General features: G+C 42.7%; 1 protein-coding gene across 1 annotated transcript in view; it reads left to right on the top strand.

The window, feature by feature from the left end:
• The window catches only part of LOC311325419 (extended synaptotagmin-2-like), a 49,665-nt gene that overhangs the window by 10,157 nt on the left and 17,331 nt on the right, over nucleotides 1-22,177 (top strand). Inside the window, exons 3-8 of the mRNA XM_084458115.1 lie at nucleotides 564-605; nucleotides 6,364-6,498; nucleotides 6,825-6,901; nucleotides 7,037-7,109; nucleotides 8,789-8,878; nucleotides 16,871-16,926. Coding sequence (XP_084314241.1) covers nucleotides 564-605; nucleotides 6,364-6,498; nucleotides 6,825-6,901; nucleotides 7,037-7,109; nucleotides 8,789-8,878; nucleotides 16,871-16,926 — 473 coding nt within the window. The remainder of the gene's footprint in view (nucleotides 1-563; nucleotides 606-6,363; nucleotides 6,499-6,824; nucleotides 6,902-7,036; nucleotides 7,110-8,788; nucleotides 8,879-16,870; nucleotides 16,927-22,177) is intronic.

Raw genomic sequence — 22,177 nt, forward strand, 5'->3', positions numbered from 1 at the left:
AGACCGACCCAGACCGACCCAGACAGACCCAGTACGACCAGACAGACCCAGACAGACCAGATAGACCCAGACAGACCCAGACCGACCCAGACAGACCAGATAGACCAGATAGACTCAGACAGACCAGACCGACCGACCCAGACAGACCAGATAGACCCAGACAGACCCAGACAGACCAGACAGACCCAGACAGACCAGATAGACTCAGACAGACCCAGACAGACCAGACAGACCAGACCGACCCAGACAGACCCAGACAGACCCAGACAGACCAGACAGACCCAGACAGACCAGACAGACCCAGACAGACCAGACAGACCAGACAGACCAGACAGACCCAGACAGACCATGCCGTGTGTGTGTGTGGGGGACGACGACTGTGTTTTCGGTTTGCTCTGGTGGTGTGTGTGTATGTGTAACCCTTATCTCCTAGAACCTTAACCCTACCCCTCCTTATCTCCTAGAACCTTAACCCTACCCCTCCTTATCTCCTAGAACCTTAACCCTACCCCTCCTTATCTCCTACAACCCACATTCATCCATACTGTTCTCTTTCCCTCCAGGTCCACTTCCCAGACGTCGAGAGAGTGGAATGGATCAACAAGGTACTGATGCTGCTCCATTCCTCCATCCTTCTCTACCTCTACATAACTCACTCCATTCCTCCCTCTATCTCTCTTTATTTGTCTCTACCTCTACCTCTCTTCATCCCTCTCTTCCTATCTCTATCTCTCTTCATCCCTCTCTACCCCTCTTCATGTGTCTCTATCTCTCTTCATCCCTCTCTACCTCTCTTCATCCCTCTCTTCCTCTGTCTCTCTTCATCCCTCTCTACCTCTATTCAACCCTCTCTTCCTCTGTTTCTATCTCTCTTCATCGCTCTCTTCCTCTGTCTATCTCTCTTCATCCCTCTCTACCTCTCTTCATCCCTCTCTACATCCCTCTATATCTCTCTTCCTCTGTCTCTACCTCTCTTTATCCCTCTCTACCTCTCTTCCTGTCTCTATCTCTTCATCTGTCTCTATCTCTTCCTCTGTCTCTATTTCTCTTCCTCTCTCTCTATCTCTTCCTCTGTCTCTACCTCTTCCTCTGTCTCTACCTCTTCCTCTGTCTCTATCTCTTCCTCTCTCTCTATCTCTTCCTCTGTCTCTACCTCTTCCTCTGTCTCTACCTCTTCATCTGTCTCTATCTCTTCATCTGTCTCTATCTCTTCATCTGTCTCTATCTCTTCCTCTGTCTCTATCTCTCTTCCTCTCTCTCTATTTCTCTTCCTCTGTCTATCTCTTCCTCTGTCTCTATTTCTCTTCCTCTCTCTCTATCTCTTCCTCTGTCTCTATTTCTCTTCCTCTCTCTCTATCTCTTCCTCTGTCTCTACCTCTTCCTCTGTCTCTACCTCTTCCTCTGTCTCTATCTCTTCCTCTCTCTCTATCTCTTCCTCTGTCTCTACCTCTTCATCTGTCTCTATCTCTTCCTGTCTCTATCTCTTCCTCTGTCTCTACCTCTTCCTCTGTCTCTATCTCTTCCTCTGTCTACCTCTTCCTCTGTCTACCTCTTCCTCTGTCTCTACCTCTTCCTCTCTCTCTATCTCTTCCTCTGTCTCTACCTCTTCATCTGTCTCTATCTCTTCATCTGTCTCTATCTCTTCCTCTGTCTCTATTTCTCTTCCTCTCTCTCTACCTCTTCCTCTGTCTACCTCTTCCTCTGTCTACCTCTTCCTCTGTCTCTACCTCTTCCTCTGTCTCTACCTCTTCCTCTGTCTCTATCTCTTCCTGTCTCTATCTCTTCATCTGTCTATCTCTTCCTCTGTCTCTATTTCTCTTCCTCTCTCTCTATCTCTTCCTCTGTCTACCTCTTCCTCTGTCTCTATCTCTTCCTCTGTCTCTATCTCTTCCTGTCTCTATCTCTTCCTGTCTCTATCTATCTTCCTCTGTCTCTATCTCTCTTCCTCTCTCTCTATCTCTCTTCCTCTCTCTTCATCCTTCTGTTTTGCCGTATACCAGCTTCTTTCTCCTTCAGGCACATGCTGCTCCCAGCCTGCTCTACATTAGCCAGTGTTAGCGTTAGCCAGCATTAGCCAGCGTTAGCCAGTGTTAGCGTTAGCCAGCATTAGCCAGCGTTAGCCAGTGTTAGCGTTATCCAGCATCAGCCAGTGCTAGCGTTAGCCAGCGTTAGCCAATGTTAGCGTTATCCAGCATTAGCCAGTGTTAGCGTTAGCCAGCACTAGCGGAGGCAGGCTGATATAAATAGGCTGTGTATCTGGAGCTGTGCAAGCTCCTGCTCCAGTCTCCCCTGAGAGGCCTTAGTCCAGCAGCTGGGAGGAGGAGGAGATACAATTACAGTAACTCCTGACAGCTGCTAGGATCTGCTACACAAGATTAGCCAAGAAATAACATGTATTGAAGGGCAGCGGCTGGCTCTCTTCGTATTCATTTTGTATCTTTATTGTGTCTTATCCAGAATAGAGCTCCAACTATACAGTGAATAAGAAAGCATAATGCCATTCCTATCTGTTTAACATGATATGAATATAACTAGAGCCCGACCGATATCAGATTTTTGGGTCCGATACCGATACCGATTTAGGAGAGTCTTAGCTGACCGATACCAATATTTTGGACCGATATAATAAAAAAAAGTGCTACATATTCAAATCAAGTTGAAAAACTTTTTTTTAATTAAAATTTCTAATGATCACAATAGTCAATATATGACAAGAACATTTCTGTTTGAATGAAAAACAAAAAATGCACAAATGAACATGCTATTTTAAAATAAAAGTAAAATAAATAGAAATCTAACATGGACCAGGACCTGTACCACTGGCGCCATGGTTAGCCTCTCCAGTCTCTAGTACTGGACCAGGACCTGTACCACTGGGCCATGGTTAGCCTCTCCAGTCTCTAGTACTGCCACTCAAGCAGTGGCAGATTATAAAACAGGAAACAAAGCTTCTCAGCATTTTGACCTAGGAGAGAGCTTCTTTTGTCATCATAAATGTTCCCCACTGTGCTGAACACTCTCGCTGGGAACTGATGAGGGTGGTGCAGAGAGGTATCGCCTGGCCATCTGTGACAGTGCTTTGTAGCGAGCACTGTTCTCTTTCCACCATTCAAGGGGGTTGCTTCTCCTGTCTGACCTCCTCTCTGAGGTAGGACTCGATCTCGTCACTGATGGCCATGGATGCAGCTGGCACAGCCCCGGAACACAGTACACTGGCATAAAGCTCGTCTTGTCGACTGTGAACCTCTTCTACTCTTGGTCGTTTTGGGTCTCCTCCCTCTGGAGAGGTCTCTGCCTCTAAACTGTCAGACTCTGTGCTTTGGCTTTCCACGTTGGACTCCTCCGTGAGCCATTCTTTGGCTTTGCTCAGCGTCACAGCTGATGAGAAGGGACGCTGCTTGTAGCGTGGGTCAAGAAAGCACGCCAACACCACTTCTTTTGTTTCTTCAACCTTGGCAAACCGTCGTGTCAGGCTCTGCAGCATGGTGCTCCTCAGGGTCTGAATGCCCCTGGTGTTTGGTCCCGTTTCCTGAAGCAGCCGCATCAGCACTGCCACAGTGGGAATGATTGATGAAGCAGAGGCCTCTGCTTTGCTCATTTCCAAAGTGATTTGTTCAAATGGAGTCAGAGTCAACCAGCTTTGAGACAATGTCCCACTCTTCAGCACTTGGACATGTGAAATGTCCATGCTCACTTGAATAAACAGCGAGCGCACGCTTCTGCTCCAACATCCTTTGGAGCATGTGGAGGGACGAATTCCACCAGGTTGGCACTGCTTGCAGTATGGTGTGTGAGGGAAGACCAAGTTGCTCTTGAATACTGTGAAGCCTTTGCTTGGCGAGGACTGAATGGTTGAAATGTGTGGCACACCGCTTCAGCTTGGCGAGGATGTCCCCAACTACTCTCTGTGCTCCAAGCCCATCAACGATGATTAGATGCAGAATGTGAGCACAACAGCTCAGATCAGGAAGTTCCATCAGTCTCATGCCTTTGATCATGTTGGCCAGACTGTCTCGCAGTACCAGTAGCACACGCCCTCTCTCTATGCTCCAGTGCTCCAGCATTTCCACAAATGTTTGACCAATGTAATCTCCGGTGTGGGAACCTGACATTGCCTTAACATTTAGGACCACTTTGACTCGTTTCCAGTCGTTGTCGATGAAGTGAGCAGTCAAGCTAATCAGGGACTCTGTGGATCCTGACCAGCAATCAGTTGTGAATGAGATCTTCTCACCTGCGTTTTCCTTTGCAACAAGTTTCTTTATCTTCTCCTCAACTTTTTGGTACACTTCATTAAGCATCTCCGTCCTGTAGAACTATTCACTCTTCAAAGTTAACCTGGGTTCTGCTGCTGCCAACAACCTCTGGAATCCAACATTGGACACAATTCCAAATGGCTGGATGTCGGTGGCCATCATTTCCAAGATAAGCCTGTCAAAGGCTTTTGATCGTTTATTAGTTGCTGACCATTTTGCTTGTCGATCAAAGGCTTGTTGCAAAGTGGGCTGGCTTGATTTTGCTTTGGTGCTCTGCTGGACCAGATTTTCTCCATGTGCCTCTTTATAGACTTCTGCATGGTGTATTTTCAGGTGTGCCCACATATTGCTGGTGTTTTATACAGAAGCTTTGCTTGAACCCTGGCTCACTTTCTCTGCACAGGTGTTGCACTGCACTGCTGTGCCATCTTGAAGTGGGGTGAAATAACTCCACACTTTGCTTTTACTCCTTTCTTTTCCAGACATCTATAAAAGAAAAAAAATAACAATAAATCAGGTTTCCAGTTTCAAACATTTTTATGATTGTTATTATGATGATTATCATTATTATTATTGTTGTTATAAGACCAAATGTCAAGAGATGGACATCAGTGATTCTTCTCAGCCTACAGAATCTAGCTAGCCTTGTTTTGAGCAGTTTGGAATGGAGTTGAATACTAACTCCAACGGAGTCATGGGTTAAAGTTTTCCGTCTCCACAATGGATTTCCGTCAATTGGACTTGAGAGCAGGGTTTCCGTTGATTTCAATATACCGGACAAATGGGAGATATTCCGGTCATTATATTAGGATATCATCATAATAATATTATAGGTCTTATAATAGGTCAGGCAGTCTTTCCGTCGCAGGATTTTTTTTCCGCTTTAACCCATGCGGTGTTTAGTATAACGGAAAACAAGCCCCATTGACCGTCAGTGGGACACATTCATCTCTATCGTGGCCGGTTAAATCAATACCCATAACTCGTGGTCTGGGGGGCGGTAGGCGAACAATTCAAACTGGTGGTTGTACAAGCCCTTTCAGGCATCATTCCTACTCTGCTCATATCGAGCTAAATTCGTCCAGACTTAAGTTAAACGCGAGCCTCTGAGCACAGCTCGCCTTGTCTTGAGTGACACGTTTTGTAGCCCTCCGCTTACGTTACAAGCTAACTAATATCATTATCTCAGATTAAAAGAACAAAACGGTGTGATGCATTCAATCACCATTTTATTTCAGCTGGTTACTTATTTGAGAATACAGCGATGTCCTCTGCAAATGTAGCTAACGTTGGATCCATTTTCCCCTCATAACATCTTGCGGTAAGAAAAACTTCCACCTGCCTCACGGCCACTTCATAATAAGCTTGCTAGCCACCTCAAATAGTTAACCAAATGTTACATAGCCTGCTCGATAATGAAGATTGATAAGCAGTGTGGTCGTAAACTTTCACAGGTTCATTGCTGAGTATTCGTAAATGTTCCAAACTGTGTAGTAAGTTAGTGCACATAATACAAACCTTTATTCATTACCGAAGGCACTGTCGGTAATGCAGGGCAGGCACGTCGTGTCTTGACTCTGCTGTGGATATGGGAGGCACAAGTGCTGCAGTTCACTCGCATTAGAGCTCCCTCTACTGGATAATTGTGGAAATATCCTTTTTTGTCTTTTTTCTTTTTTTTTTTTTTTACTGCGTTTACGTGTAAAATACGGGCGGAAATAATGTTTTTTAAATTGGGACATATAGGCTGCATAACGGCCGATACCGATGTCGTTAAAAAGGTCTAAAAACAGCCGATATATCGGCTCTTCCGATATATCGGTCGGGCTCTAAATATAACTCGGAGTTCAACATTTCTGTCTCCTTCAACATTTGTAAATCACTGACAATATACCCCATACCTGTGAATCATAGAAATAAATATGTTTTTTGTTTTTTTATATTCAACGGTCAATATTCACAATCCACAGTCACAATACGTTTTTTGAGGTGCTCTCTGTATAATTGCAAAGACAATGTTCATTACTAACATAAATGACTGAGAGGAAACTCTAAAAACCTTATAAAGAACAATCTAGAATGATGTCTGTGTCTCCTCTCACCTCAGACGGTGAAACAGATGTGGCCGTTTATCTGTCAGTTTGTGGACAAACTGTTTCGAGAGAGCATCGAGCCGGCAGTGAAGGGGGCTAATGCTCACCTCAGCTCTTTCTGCTTCACTAAGATAGACATGGGGGACAAGGTGAGAGATTAGCATCCAACTACTGTAACATCTACAGGCATGTGTTTACTGAGGGGCAATGGAGTCAGATGTTACTGTAGTGTTATCTTGTGGTCCCAATTGTAAACTGTATTAAAAGTGTTAGACAAAGTTTCTATACCGGTGAAGAGCTTTTTAAATTTTTGAAATGTATTTACAATCCATTTCAACAATGTTGTTGCTTTATTACCCCATGAATGTAGGCTTTCAAACTTTGGTTTTAAGACATTTACTCATGAATCCCTAGTCACACCAAAACATCTGAATTAGCCTGTCTTCCTGCTCCCTTCCTACCCCCCTCTCTCCAGCCTCTCAGAGTGAACGGGGTGAAGGTGTACACCGAGAATGTGGACAAACGCCAGATTATCATGGACCTGCAGATCAGGTAACTACGGTAGATCAGATCAACCTGATGAGGTATTTGTGACCTGGTCACATTGATGTTGTTGTTTGTGACCTGGTCACATTGATGTTGTTGTTTGTGACCTGGTCACATTGATGTTGTTGTTTGTGTTTGCAGCTTCGTTGGGAATACAGAGATTGATGTGGACATCAAGAAATACTACTGCAGAGCTGGTATAAAAAGTATACAGGTAGGATACTATCAAAGATAATAATACTCATTTTACATACAGCGCAACACATGATGCGCTAATCGCTAGGCAATCAAATATAGCAGGGAGAAACAAATGTGGTCACCTGAAAGGTAAGTAGAAGAACCTGCTTTACATTTACAACCACATTTAAAATCATCCATGCATGCTTATGAACATGCAATTAACTGTATCTTTCACAAACAGTAACACAGCATTGGAACACATCACTGATAAGGGTGAAAGGTATTCACATCCAATGTTGATATGGGTGAAAGGTGATTGGGTCCAATGTTGGCAGAGGGTCATCATGACAAAACACAGTTATATTTACTGTTCAGAGGTCAAGGAGACCCAGATAAAAGCCTAGAGCACAGTCAACATTTGTCTTAAATTGATATGAGTAGATTTACAACCCTTGTCACTCTGTGTGTTATGCAATATGGATAAGCACAGACAGTATTTGGAATGAAGCCTTCCTTTGGATGTCTCAATCAGGAGACGTGTTTTATAATGTGCAATGGTTTGTGGGTGGGGCTAGGAATGTACTAGTCTAGAAAGGGCTAACCCTAAACCTTTACTTTACATGCAACACCACGTACATAATTCTACCTCATGTTAGTTTGAAAACGTGTTCCTAAAGTAGAATAAGCTATCGCTGAAAAGATAAATAAAGACCAGGTTCAGTCTTTCCACTGCAGCTATTTTAATGGTTGAATGTTTGTCTTTAAGTACTTGGATCTGTTGTAGACACTGTCTACATATCTGAGGGTCGAGTCACCTTCCCAGTGAAAGGTCATCATTTAAACTTGGAAATGCCCATCTGCATTTGTATAAAAATGATCAACTTTCTCACAGATGAAGCTGGCCCAAATGCAGAAGTCATGACTTTGCTCATTTAGATTTTACATATTTGTGAAATGACTAGTGGCCTACAAACATTGGTGTTTTTCCATCACCTGGATGTACAGTAAGTTACAGTGAGGCCTCAGACAGGGTGTGATGTCATATTACTTTATTGTCCCCCATGCTGATGAAATTGTACATTTGTTTGTTCGTTAGTCCGTCACACGTGTACCAGAGCCCACCACCTGACAGTTCGTTTTTGCCATTAGCAATTGCCTTTTACATTGTACATGAAAAACTATGCTTGGTGTCTCAATAAAAATAGTTTATTTTAGACCTGTCTACTTTCTAAATCTACAGAGTCCAGAGATGTTTAGTAGCTCTTTTGGTGCTTGATCTAAATGTAAGGATCCATAGGTTTGTATTGAGGTTAGGTGCATTGTGGGTACAATTTGTATTGGTTATAGTTGTTATAGGGCTGCCAACTCGTAGGGCTGCCAAATCGCGTGAGACTCACACAAGTAACACTTTTAAGCTTTTCACACGCTCTCACGTCACACATCTATTTTCTCATGCAGTAAAAAACGAAAGTATAACTGCTGATGACGCTGCTGCGACCCAGAGTTATCAGCAGCCGGACAGACAGCAGCACAACAGACAAGCTGACTGACGAGTTAGATGTTCACATGTTCACTCTGCACTGGTCTGTTAGGGTTAGGGTTGGTTAGGGTTAACCCTTGAACATTGAATGAAGCTCTATCATACGTGCTCTGCATGACTATTGTATGCACCAAGTCAACTGAATGGTCATATTTTCCATGTTCCTATTTCAGCTTCACGGGACCCTGCGGGTTGTCATGGAGCCGTTGCTTGGCGACATGCCCCTGATTGGAGCCCTGTCGGTCTTCTTCCTGAAGAAGCCTGTAAGTAGTAACTCTTAAACCTCTTCATTGTTTCCTTGATAGCAAAGACAAGACACAGTTCACTATTGAACGCAAAGGAAGTGAGGGCTAGAATGTGAGCAGTGATGAGATCTCTAGTCACCTGTTGCCTGTCCGGGCTGCCTGTCCTGAAAGTCTGTTTAACAGTCCTTATCGTTCCTTCCCTAACTACCCATTTCCTCTGTCAACAACAACCTCCTGATTCAGTCATTAGGGGCCAGGCAGCGTAGCTGCCGGAACCCTATTGTATTTGCCTATATTATTATTATTATTATTATAATTATTATTATTCTCCATCTTCCACTGAAGTCTAACTTCCCGTGGACAAAAAATCACCAAAATTTGCACAAAGCTCCAGTCCTATACCCAAAGTCCTCAACCTGCATTGTAGGTCAATAAACCTGAAGGTGGCGCTACAGCAACAGTCTAAAGTTTAAAACTTTAAAAAAATCATAACAAATCAGCCATAGGTGCTATCACTGTAAAACCACCACGTGAATGTAGTCCCAAGTGAGACAAAACTTTCATACGCTTTGACCTTGCAGGAATTTTGAAGTCCATCACTCTGATTTCTTCATAAACTGTAAAACCTATCAAACCTATCTCCTCCCACATTTTTTGTTCAATTGACACCAAAATCGATCTACTGTATCTTCAGACTGTCCTTACCAAACGATCCTCACAGATTTTTGAAATATGAAAAATAGAGCCTACAGCACTTCAAAAAGTTTTACTGTTAACAGTTCTGTATACAGTTCCTATTAATTCTCGCCAAATCAATGTCTGATCATCCTCATAAAAAGTGACAACATTGGCCACATATTCAAGATGTAGTATGATTTTTTTCAGAATTCTATCTCAAAAATTGAATTTTTTAAAATATGTTTAATTCTGTCCTCTGAAACCAACACTTCATACAGAGAAAACTACGTTACCCACAATCCAACGCAAGCTCCACGAATCTGAGACATCGCTGTTGGCAACCCTACCCAACCCCCGCCGAGGATTACAATGACTAAATCGATTGATTGGCAACTGACTGAGTACACAGCTGCTGAAGTTAATGTTCAATTATGAAAAAAAAAAGCTAACAAAACCTGTAACCCACATTTTTCAATCAATTAATACTAAAGTTGCTACACTGGATCTTCAAACTGTCATTCACAAACTCATTGACCAGATTATTGAATTATCAAAATTGAGCTTACAATGCATTAAAATGTTTTACTTATTATTATTATTCTCCATCTTCCACTGAAGTCTAACTTCCTGTGGACAAAAAATCACAAAAATGTGCACATAGCTCCAGTACTAAACCCAAAGTCCTCAACCTGCATTGTAGGTCAATAAAGCTGAAGGTGGCGCTACAGCAAAAGTCTAAAGTTTAAAACTTTAAAAAATCATAACAAATCAGCCATAGGTGCCATCACAGTAAAACCACCACGTGAATGTAGGCCCAAGTGAGACAAAACTTTCATACACTCTGACCTTGCAGGAATTCTGATTATTATTATTCTCCATCTTCCACTGAAGTCTAACTTCCCGTGGACAAAAAATCACCAAAATTTGCACATAGCTCCAGTACTATACCCAAAGTCCTCAACCTGCATTGTAGGTCAATAAACCTGAAGGTGGCGCTACAGCAACAGGCTAAAGTTTAAAACTTTAAGAAATCATAACAAATCAGCCATAGGTGCTATCACTGTAAAACCACCACGTGAATGTAGGCCCAAGTGAGACAAAACTTTCATACGCTTTGACCTTGCAGGAATTTTTAAGTCCATCACTCTGATTTCTTCATAAACTGTTAAACCTATCAAACCTATCTCCTCCCACATTTTTTGTTCAATTGACACCAAAATTGATCTACTGTATCTTCAGACTGTCCTTACCAAACGATCCTCACAGATTTTTGAAATATGAAAAATTGAGCCCACGGCACATCAAAAAGTTTTACTGTTAACAGTTCTGTATATAGTTCCTATTAATTCTCGCCAAATCAATGTCTGATCATCCTCATAAAAAGTGACAACATTAGCCACATATCCAAGATGTAGTATGATTTCTTTCGGAATTTTATCTCAAAAATTGAATTTTTTAAAATATGTTTAATTCTGTCCTCTGAAACCAACACTTCATACAGAGAAAACTACGTTACCCACAATCCAACGCAAGCTCCACGAATCTGAGACATCGCTGTTGGCAACCCTACCCCACCCCCGCCGAAGATTACAATGACTAAATCGATTGATTGGCAACTGACTGAGTACACAGCTGCTGAAGTTAATGTTCAATTATGAAGAAAAGCAAACAAAACCTGTAAAAATTAATAAACATATCTCATCCAACATTTTCCAATCAATTAACACCAAACTTGCTACACTGGATCTTCAGACTGTAATTCACAAACTCATTGACCATTGTTGAATTATCAAAATCGAGCTTACAACGCATCAAAATGTTTTACAAATGTTTTACGATACGAATGTACAAAATGAACATTGGAATGTCAACTTTCTTGTTGTCCTATTCTCTCGCTTATTGCTCCTAAACTTGTCGGAAATTGCCTGGCCCCGCCTCATCGCTGCGAAGCAGCTTTAATTAGCTTTGACATCAAAATGACTTAAAGAAGGACAGCACTGTGTTTCGTGGATGTCTCTTAGTCACAGCACTGAGGAGAACATCTGTATTGGAGCTAGCAGTACATGCTTTATTTGCTAACTAATAATATTCATTATTGAATTACCTACTTGCCCAGTACATTCAAATAATGTATTTTTTATAACCAGACCCCTGATCTGATGCTGAATAATGCTTGAAATAACATTGTTCTTTTCTATGTAGGGATTGTACAAATATTTCTGGTATTAGTGGTTTTTAATGCCGGGTGGTTCTCATACCCAGGCCTTCTCCCATTTAGCAGTATAACTTCATTAAAACAAAATAGAATCAGTCAGCTTCGTTTGTGAGCTGTATACTTCAATTAGACTTGGCTACTGAAGCTAAATCATTGTTATTCAGATGAACAGATGTATGCTTTATAGTTCACTAACGCCACACAGTGTATTAATCTGTAACAGTAGTTGGTGTTTGAACTGTAATGGTCATTCTTACTGTAGCACATGTTGACAGATCTTTCTTAGGGTTAGGGTTAAACTTTAAGGGAGCTGTAGTTCCAGGGCTCAGGCATCCATTTTGTGGCTCTGCCCCCTCAGGGTTAGGAACATCACTTACAGTAGACAAAGTAAGTAAGTAAGTAAGTAAAATTGTATTTATATAGCACCCTTCATAGCATGAGTGCACAGAGTGCTTTACAGTAGGAACATTAAAAACATCAGAGTCAAATCAGATACATACAAGTGCACTGAATACATTGAAGAAAAAGAGTACACATAAACATAGTGACATAGAAGAGGTCATGTCAGGGGAGAACAGGCAAGCTGAAAGGAGAGAGTGCGGCGGATAGAGACGGCCTAGCACTCGAAGGAAGGAACAAAACCAGGACCAATGTGGTATTTATGGTGTTGTTTTGACAGGGAACTTATTCTACAAAAATGTCACTTGGAATTCAGTGGGTAGGACTCTTTCCATGGTGACGTGCACCTTAGTAACCCAGTGAAATGGCTAGCCAGGCCACTCGTCCCATCCTCATAGAAAACTGTCACGGCACCACATTCTTTGTGAGCTTGATTCCTTCATTCATGCATGTGCTCCGCCTTGTCTGTCTACCTGTTTATATTCATTCCTCAAGGCATCCATAAATTTGCCGTTCATAGTACAGTACAGTCTGTCCATACATGCGTTATCAAAATGCTGCTGTACCCTGAGCACAAGGCATGAACAGGCACACACACACACACACACACACACACACACACTGGAATTGTCTGAGGTGTTTTGCTGTTTCTGCTCTGTTTTGGCTCCCCCAGTGTAGTGCATGAAGAGGTCTTTGGTGAGAGAGCAGTGGAGTTTGCTCCTCGTTGTAGTGAGCATCTCATCAGCCTCAGGTCTCCATGTACTGTCTTTCACTCTTTCACATGGAAATGTCATGACATACAAGTAACACACAGGTAACATACAAGTATAGTGGTCCTCAAAGATCACATGATTGAATCAGATAATATATGAAGTTCAAATTCAATGGTGATGATGTCTGAGGATGATGTGGTGGATGGTGATGAATGGGTTTCTGTAACCCAACTCTGAAGACATGGTGGATGGTGATGAATGGGTTTCTGTACCCCAGCTCTGAAGACGTGGTGGATGGTGATGAATGGGTTTCTGTACCTCAGCTCTGATGGTGATGAATGGGTTTCTGTACCTCAGCTCTGATGGTGATGAATGGGTTTCTGTACCCCAACTCTGAAGACGTGGTGGATGGTGATGAATGGGTTTCTATACCCCAGCTCTGAAGGAGGACATGGTGGATGGTGATTAATGGGTTTCTATACCCCAGCTCTGAAGGAGGACATGGTGGATGGTGATTAATGTACCCCAGCTCACATTAGCTATCCTGCTTCACTGTGATGGCTCAGGCCTGGTCTTATCCTTAAGTGCTCTTGAATGACTCAGTTCAACTATGCATGTCTGCAAGAAGATTTGTTTATATTTTTCTATTGATTTCCCCTCTTGTCTGATTGGTGGACTTTGCTCAGTGCACTTCTGAGGAGCAGCTGCAAAAAGTGGGCCGACATTTATTAGTAGGATGAGGATAATTGCTTGGCTTCAGTAGCATTATCACCAATGCCCTGATAGATGACCAAGGAAAACAGACCAATAGGGGACACAAACCCAAAGCCAAAACACATTTCCTGTCTTAATTTACTAACTGAATCACTGCGGTCTTATTGATTATCATTAGGGAAAGTCGGTTTGCCAGGACCCACATCGTCAGTAGCTTTCTCTCTTTGCTGAGTCACTCAGTGATGTCAATCAAATATCAACGCTAAAATGGACTTGTACTGTATGCAGACCACAGAACCTGAAGACACAAAAAAGGATTCAATTCTCTTCTCGTAAAATGTCAAATCTTCTTGCGCATTTCAGTGCCATCCAAGGTTATTCTTTCTAAGGTAAATCTTTCCAAGGTTATTCTTTCTAAGGTAAATCTTTCCAAGGTTATTCTGTCTAAGGTTATTTTGTCCAAGGTTATTCTTCCCAAGGTTATTCTTTCTAAGGTTATTCTGTCTAAGGTTATTCTGTGTAAGGTTATTTTGTCCAAGGTTATTCTTTCTAAGGTTATACTTTCTAAGGTTATTTTGTCTAAGGTTATTCTTTCTAAGGTTATTCTGTCTGGCAGATGGTTTGAGTTCACCTCCTGAACATAAAAATAATCATCATTGTTGTGTTGACTGCACTCAACACCATGTACTCCAATTTCTGAGCTTATAACCCCTCTATGTCCCTCAGAGGGTCAGGAGGAGTGGGTCTGTGGGTTAACCCTAACCCTAACCCTCTATGTCCCTCAGAGGGTCAGGAGGAGTGGGTCTGTGGGTTAACCCTAACCCTAACCCTCTATGTCCCTCAGAGGGTCAGGAGGAGTGGGTCTGTGGGTTAACCCTAACCCTAACCCTCTATGTCCCTCAGAGGGTCAGGAGGAGTGGGTCTGTGGGTTAACCCTAACCCTCTATGTCCCTCAGAGGGTCAGGAGGAGTGGGTCTGTGGGTTAACCCTAACCCTCTATGTCCCTCAGAGGGTCAGGAGGAGTGGGTCTGTGGGTTAACCCTAACCCTAACCCTAACCCTCTATGTCCCTCAGAGGGTCAGGAGGAGTGGGTCTGTGGGTTAACCCTAACCCTCTATGTCCCTCAGAGGGTCAGGAGGAGTGGGTCTGTGGGTTAACCCTAACCCTAACCCTAACCCTCTATGTCCCTCAGAGGGTCAGGAGGAGTGGGTCTGTGGGTTAACCCTAACCCTAACCCTAACCCTCTATGTCCCTCAGAGGGTCAGGAGGAGTGGGTCTGTGGGTTAACCCTAACCCTAACCCTCTATGTCCCTCAGAGGGTCAGGAGGAGTGGGTCTGTGGGTTAACCCTAACCCTAACCCTAACCCTCTATGTCCCTCAGAGGGTCAGGAGGAGTGGGTCTGTGGTTTGGTTCATCTACAAGGGGGGCCCAATGCAGTAGATCAGAGGCTATGAGGGTAGATCTAAACCCATTCAAAAGAAAAGCCATATAAAAGGCAACTCGATGCATTGAAGTTGTGTGTGTGGAAGCAAGCAGTCACGTCACCTCTATTGTTGTCCTAATGAGCAACTTTTTCTTCCTGCTACTTTGTAGATTACAAGTGTGACAGTTTATCTGAGTATTTTAATGACTTTATCATGTGGGGGCTGATTTCAGCATTGCTTAGGCTTGTATGTGTAGCTGCAACAACTCGATCTATTTTGTACTACAGTTAACTAGAGGGCTGATAGTAGCCCAGCAAAATCAATCAGAAACTCAAAAAAAGTCAGGATTATGCAACCCTGGCTGATCCATTCAGTGCAAGTCATCATTCATATTGTGTTGTGTGATTGAGTCATTTAAGCAGGTTAAAGACACTGTTCTGACAACTAGCTGACTGTTATGTGTTAAGATTGTGCAAGGCATTTATACAGTACAAGAAAGTTAACGGTCCACTTCCAGTGTGAAGTAATTGGTAGCTTGATTAATAAATGTATCCTTTGATTTTGAAACAGTAGCTGTATGCTGCTACTTCAGTTGTATGTTGTTAGTTTTTTTATTGGTTATCAGCAATGGAATTCTTTTTAAGATAAGTTATAACTTTAATGAGACGTGAATTAAAACCTAGCCAATGTTAAGTGACAGAAGGACGGGGTTCTGGGGGTGGGGGCCTGCGGGGGGTTGGGGGTAGATCTTGTTGAGCTGGTCACAGGTGGTCTACAGTATGTCCGTCAGAGTTGTGTGGGTTTGTTTCTTCTACAGTACTAGTTCTGGTACCAGTAGCACTCTGGTATCAGTCCCGCTTAGCCCATCCAATCAACTTATCTACTAGTATTGATGTAATCTTGGAGCAATCAGTAACTGACCATTTAATCCATTATATGCCCGTCTCCCCCCCAGAACTTAGCGGATATGTTGTGTTTGGTAAGTCCCGTCTGAATAAGATAAGATACTTTATTGATCCCTCCAGGGGGAAATTTGGCGTTACAGCAGCTGAAAATTGCAGAAAGGTTGAAAGAAAAAGAAACACTAGATACAGAGTAACAAAAAAGACTCTATGATAGCTTCCATGGTTTGGCTATTGTGTGCAAGTTAGCTAGCTACTACTATTGGGTGGACAATAGAACACACTAATGTTGGGCAAAGCTGGGCAACAGAAAAATAATTCTAGAGTAGGCTGGTGTGAGGTAATAGTTCAGTGTTTGTATCAGGGCTGGTGTGAGGTAATAGTTCAGTGTTTGTATCAGGGCAGCTGCACTCATTTTGGGCAAAGCTGCAGGTCCTCGCAGCTGATGAGCAGCTAGATAGTTCTAGAGTAGGCAGCTGGAACGCTGCGGGTGGGGTTCTATTCGGAGCAGTTTTTCTATTGGCAGGTGTTTTTTATGTTAAAATGAGCCAACAATTAATTAACAATCTGGCCCTGTCATGGTCTGTCTGGGTCTCCTGTGGAAACACGTGCCAAATATGAACGATCTCAGGCCGACGGTGTCCGAGGAAAGTCCGGATAGCGGGACGGGTGGACAGGGTTAGGGTTAGACAGGCTGCGGACAGACAGGCCGGTAGGCCGAGGATAAGACTTTTATGTGTTAGATGTCCCTCAGAGTTGTGTGGGTTTGGTTCATATACAGTATGTCCCTCAGAGTTGTGTGGGTTTGGTTCATATACAGTATGTCCCTCAGAGTTGTGTGGGTTTGGTTCATATACAGTATGTCCCTCAGAGTTGTGTGGGTTTGGTTCATATACAGTATGTCTCTCAGAGTTGTGTGGGTTTGGTTAATCTCAAAACAAATTGTCTCTTGTCTGTCTTTCAGTTGCTTGACATCAATTGGACGGGCCTCACAAATATGCTGGACATTCCGGGATTGAAGTAAGTTACCACTGCTAACACTCCTTTCCAATATCACCACACCCACTTTTACATTTACATTGTCAACGAAAACATCACAATAAATTACTAGAATGTTAATAAATGTAAATACAAATAGGGGAAGTGAGTGAATAAGTTAGGGTAATATTTAAAAATGTATTCAAAATGGTGCAGATGGTGCAGGGATACAGATTGACAGTCTTTACGGTGGTTGTGTTCCATTGGATGTCCTTTTCCTGTCACAACTGCTCACAAAACTTTCTGCTGTGTTTGCACATTGCTGTATTTCCCCCAGGAGATATGGAAGTTTTTTGTCATGTTTTCAAAATCTTGTTGGGTGTTTGTAATCTGTGGGTAGAATGTATCTCTGATGGCCTGGTACCTGGCTGCTTCATGTCCATGTACGTTAGCCTAACATTATTACCATCTTTCTTTAGTATGTCCACGTATGTTAGCCTAATGTTATTACCATCTTTCTTTAGTATGTCCACGTATGTTAGCCTAATGTTATTACTGGCTGCTTCAGTATGTCCATGTATGTTAGCCTAATGTTATTACCATCTTTCTTTAGTATGTCCACGTATGTTAGCCTAATGTTATTACTGGCTGCTTCAGTATGTCCATGTATGTTAGCCTAACATTATTACCATCTTTCTTTAGTATGTCCACATATGTTAGCTTTATGCTATTACCATACCTCTTTAGTATGTCCACATACGTTAGCCTAATGTTATTACTGCTTTTGTGTGGGACCCCACCCCTCCTTACTAAATGGTAACAGTAGACCTGCACACACACACACACACACACACACACACACACACACACACACACACAGCACAGTCATGAGGCCACACAACCATGAGGTCATGCACTAACAGCTCCCAGCATGCATGGTGGTGCGGTATGCTATTTGAGGACATGAAGAGCTCTTCTGTACACTCTAGAGGGCAAGAAAAAATATAAACATTTTCATTTTCTGTTCAAGTCGTTAATTTAATCTGTGGTTGAGCTACTGTATTTGAATTTCTTGTATTGTTTATTTATGTATTTATTTCTGTAGAACACTCTGACATATCAAACTGAAGTGAACTAGCCACAGCACAGGGCTCTAGTAGCTCCGGAAGGACAACAGCTTTCTCTATAAATAACCATCTAAACCCAGCCCCAAAATCAACCTTCCCTACAACATAACAAGCCCCCTGCAGTCCCCCGGATTTCATTTTTCAATTTTATTTGGAAGGGACCATGTGCAATTAAAACATAAATGTAAAAACATTTGATGCATCGCACCAGAGTTAGCCTTAGGCTAATTTGCATCTGCAGTCCCTTTCAAAAAAGGTAACAGATAAAAACAACAACCATAATAAGTAAAACAAAGTACAATACAGGAAGCTGCTGTAACCATTATTACACGGTTAGATGATTAGATCTGGGATTTTAACATTATTATTTATAGAAGTAATTATGAGTGTTTTTGTTCATGGAACTTTATTAATGGTGGTGTTGGCCATTGGTTTCTTCTGGTTGTATGGTTTTATTGATAGTGATTTGTTCTCTATTCTGTGTTACAGTATGTCATTTATATGCAGACCTGATTCTTAATTTGTATTTTGTTACCTCCACCCCACACCCCAGCGACAGCGCAGGGCAAGAGGTAATGTTTTCAGTGGCGTGCATGTGTGCATTTGTGACCGCCGCTGGTAATTTGGTCCTCAACTAGGCAAAGGTCATTTTTCATTTTTTTACAGATTATGAAAGTGCAGATTGTAAGATTTCAAATGAAGTCTCATACATTGAAATTTGAACATAGTTGAAGAAGATATGCTTATTTGAATGCTAGTACTGCCAAATCAACTTAGCTGAGAAATCCTCCTTCAAATTTCTCCAACATTTTCACACCTCTGACTGCCAGGTAATGGGCGTGAACAATAGCCTGGTAACCGCACCCCCAGCCCCTCCCCCACTGGACGATCTGTCATTATCTGTCAGAGTGGCTGTCAACTTGGGGTATTGTCTGTCAGAGTGGCTGTCAACTTGGGGTATTAACTGAGAGTGGCTGCCAAGTGGGGTGCTCTCTCACTGATGACCCCACACTCTTTAAGTCAGTATTAATCTTGTTCTTAACTGCATTCACAACACAATATAAGATGAAGTTCAAATGTAACGTTCTTTATTGTCACATACATGATATAAAGTACAAGCATAAGTAGTAAAGTGTACAAAAAAAGGCAACAGTCTAAGTGTTAAAGTGTACAGTCAGTTGTCTGTTTTATAGACAAGGTGCATAGACAAGGTGCATAGTTTTCATTGTGATCAAGTGTACAACAAAGTAATAACAGTCCCCAGCTCAATACTCAAGGTAATAACAACAGAACTCAGCTCAGTATTCAATATTCTGACAATGAAGTCTGTGCAAGTGTGGGCAGGTCTGTGCAAGAGAACAAGCAACGGTTCAGTATAAAAACAGGAAAAGGCTGTGGCCTTTCTCCTGCAGTGCTGTCCGTCCTGATGATCTGCAGTGAATCTACCAGCGGACAGTCTTGTTCTGAGCTGCTGTGGAGTTTGGCGGGGGACATGTGACGTCTCGTCCCTCATCAGAACAGAACTCTCTGATCTTGTCAAAGAGATACGTCTGTCTGGCCATGTCCAGTCCGGGTGGGGCTTGCACAAGAAGACCTTCTCTGGGGGGCAGGACATCAGGCTTGCGCAGCAGCTGAAACTCGACTGCCGGTGCATCACGGTGTTCTCTGGCCACAACCATGCCAGGTCTCTCAGCATCAAAACTGCAATAGAATAGAAGGAAGAAAGTACATTAAACTATTGCCCACAGTACTGGCACTCCATATAGATAAAGGCAGCTGGCTGGATATTAGCTGCCTCGCTAGCTAGTTTAGGAACAAAGGGCTAGCTCACTAGCTAGCCATGTCCCTGTGCTAGGCAGCTGGCTAGTTTAGGAACGAAGGGACAGCTCAGCTAACTAGCATGTTAGCTAATGTTAGCTAGCTAGCCTTTGTTAGTTAGTGCTAGTGCCTTTGTTATGCTAGCTAGACTTAGTCACTTGTTTAGAAAGGAGCTACTGCTAAACGACTAACGTTTAATGTAATGTAAACAGCACAGATAGTATAAAGATAGCTTACCCCAAAGCAAAGCAGAATGCTTGGCGGCAGATAACAGTGGTGTGAATCTGGTACGTCGTTCGCGTGGTAGCAACTTGCTTTGTTGATACAGTCATCTCTGTATCACAGGTCATCAAGAATAAACTCTGTGTACGAACGAGTCCTGCTCTGCTGGAGTTTTAGCTGCTCTTAAAACTCTTTCCATGTCCTGGATGCCATCCCCGTCTTCTCTTTAGCAAAAGCTGTAGCATCCATGGTTAAACTTGGGACTGAATGTAAACAAAGCCGGTGTGTTGGGGAAGGGTGGGGGCGGAGAACCCAGAAGCAATAGCCAATGAAACCAAATCATGCTAATCGATCTGCCCGCCCCCAAGCCCGGCTCGAAATCAGCTAAAAACAAGCTTAGTTTGCAGACTAATTATACGTATTTCGTGAACCTAAAACTGTTGTCTGTTATAGTAAGTGGGTTCTTCACAACTTCAACTTTGGTAATACAAGAAAAAAAAAAAAACGAAAAAAAAAAGGTTTTTTATTTATTTTGCCCCCTAGCGCATTTCGGGGTTTGCCGAGTTGCGGACCAAATCACCAGCCGCTGTCACATTTGTCTGTTAGCAGTATTACGCAAAAACTACTGGACTGATATTCACAAAACTCGGTGGAAGGGTGTAGCATGCTCTAACCTGGAGTGCACCGCACTGCCCCCCGCTGGCTGTGACGCAAGGGGGGCACCACAGAGCCGGCCAAATAAAGCTACCCATTCACCTCTAGTCATTTTTTGGACTAGGATTATACAAAATGAAAACAAAACTTCGAACGAAACCTGCTCCAACAAAACCAGTGTGGGGGTGCTAGAGACACAGGGTTTGGACTTGCGTGTGCAGAGGGAAAGCCCGAGGGGGGAGCCACAGAGTTGGGCAAATACAGCCACCTATTCCCATCCAGTCATTTTTACCTCTGCCCCAGTGAATTACAAGCCGCCCGGACAGCCATTCACCTCTATTCATTTTTTTGTCTAGGATTACACAAACACTGCCAAACTGCTTTTCATGACACTCGGTGGAGGGGTGTAGCGTGGGCCAATTTAGAACTCATTCAATTTTGGCGTGCACAAAGCCACAAAATGCATTCAGGGGTGGAGGTATGTGCTCTCTGAGTACCATTTCTTTTACTGTGACGCACTTTGCAACTTCTGTCTGGAAAAGTGCTATATAAACAAAGACATTCAAGTAATACAGTATGTCTAGTGTAGTATTACAGTATGTCTAGTGTAGTATTGTGTAGTAATACAGTATGTCTAGTGTAGTATTGTGTTTTAATACAGTATGTCTAGTGTAGTATTATGTGTAGTAATACAGTATGTCTAGTGATCGTAGGGTCGACGGTTCGAATCCCAGCTCCTCCTGACCACATGTCGAAGTGTCCTTGGGCAAGACACTGAACCTTGCATGGCAGTTGCTGCCATTGGTGTGTGTGTGTGTGTGTGTGTGTGTGTGTGTGTAAATGGGTGTGTGTAAATGGGTGTGTGTAAATGGGTGAATGAGAGGTCTTCATTGTAAAGCGCTTTAGATAAAAGTGCTATATACTGTAAGTGCAGTCCATTTACAATCCATGTAAATGGTTTTGAGATGCTGTTTTACTCCAGACTGAATAACTGTGTCTGTGTATTGTTTTATGTGTTGTTGACTGCTGTATTGTCTGTAACTATTGTATACTGCTGCTGCCCTGGCCAGGTGTCATTGAAACTCATTGAAACTCTGGATCTAGTGGTGTCTAAAATACTCTCACGGGGGAACAGCTCACCCAGTTAACCCTAACCCACAGAACCATGAGGAAGAGCTGATATTGCTGAAGTTCATCAGTCTACAATTAAGGAGTATATCGCTTTAGGAGATAAAGAGAAAAATACATGTTTATTAGCCTGACTCTGTAGGTACACAGTCAACACTCAAGGCACGGTTTTTGGTAAACAATCAGCAGTTTAATCTCCAGCTTTTAGTATTCCCTTTCATTTAAATCTGACTTAAACATAATGGTTGTGGTGCCTCTTTAGCGCAGTCAGTCAGCCTGTATCCGGGAGTTGTATTTATCTTTGAGGCAAAAACACCCTGTGGGTTTGGGTTAGAGACGACTCC

This window comes from Borostomias antarcticus (assembly GCF_949987555.1).
Source record: "Borostomias antarcticus genome assembly, chromosome: 24".
Lineage (NCBI taxonomy): Eukaryota > Metazoa > Chordata > Actinopteri > Stomiiformes > Stomiidae > Borostomias > Borostomias antarcticus.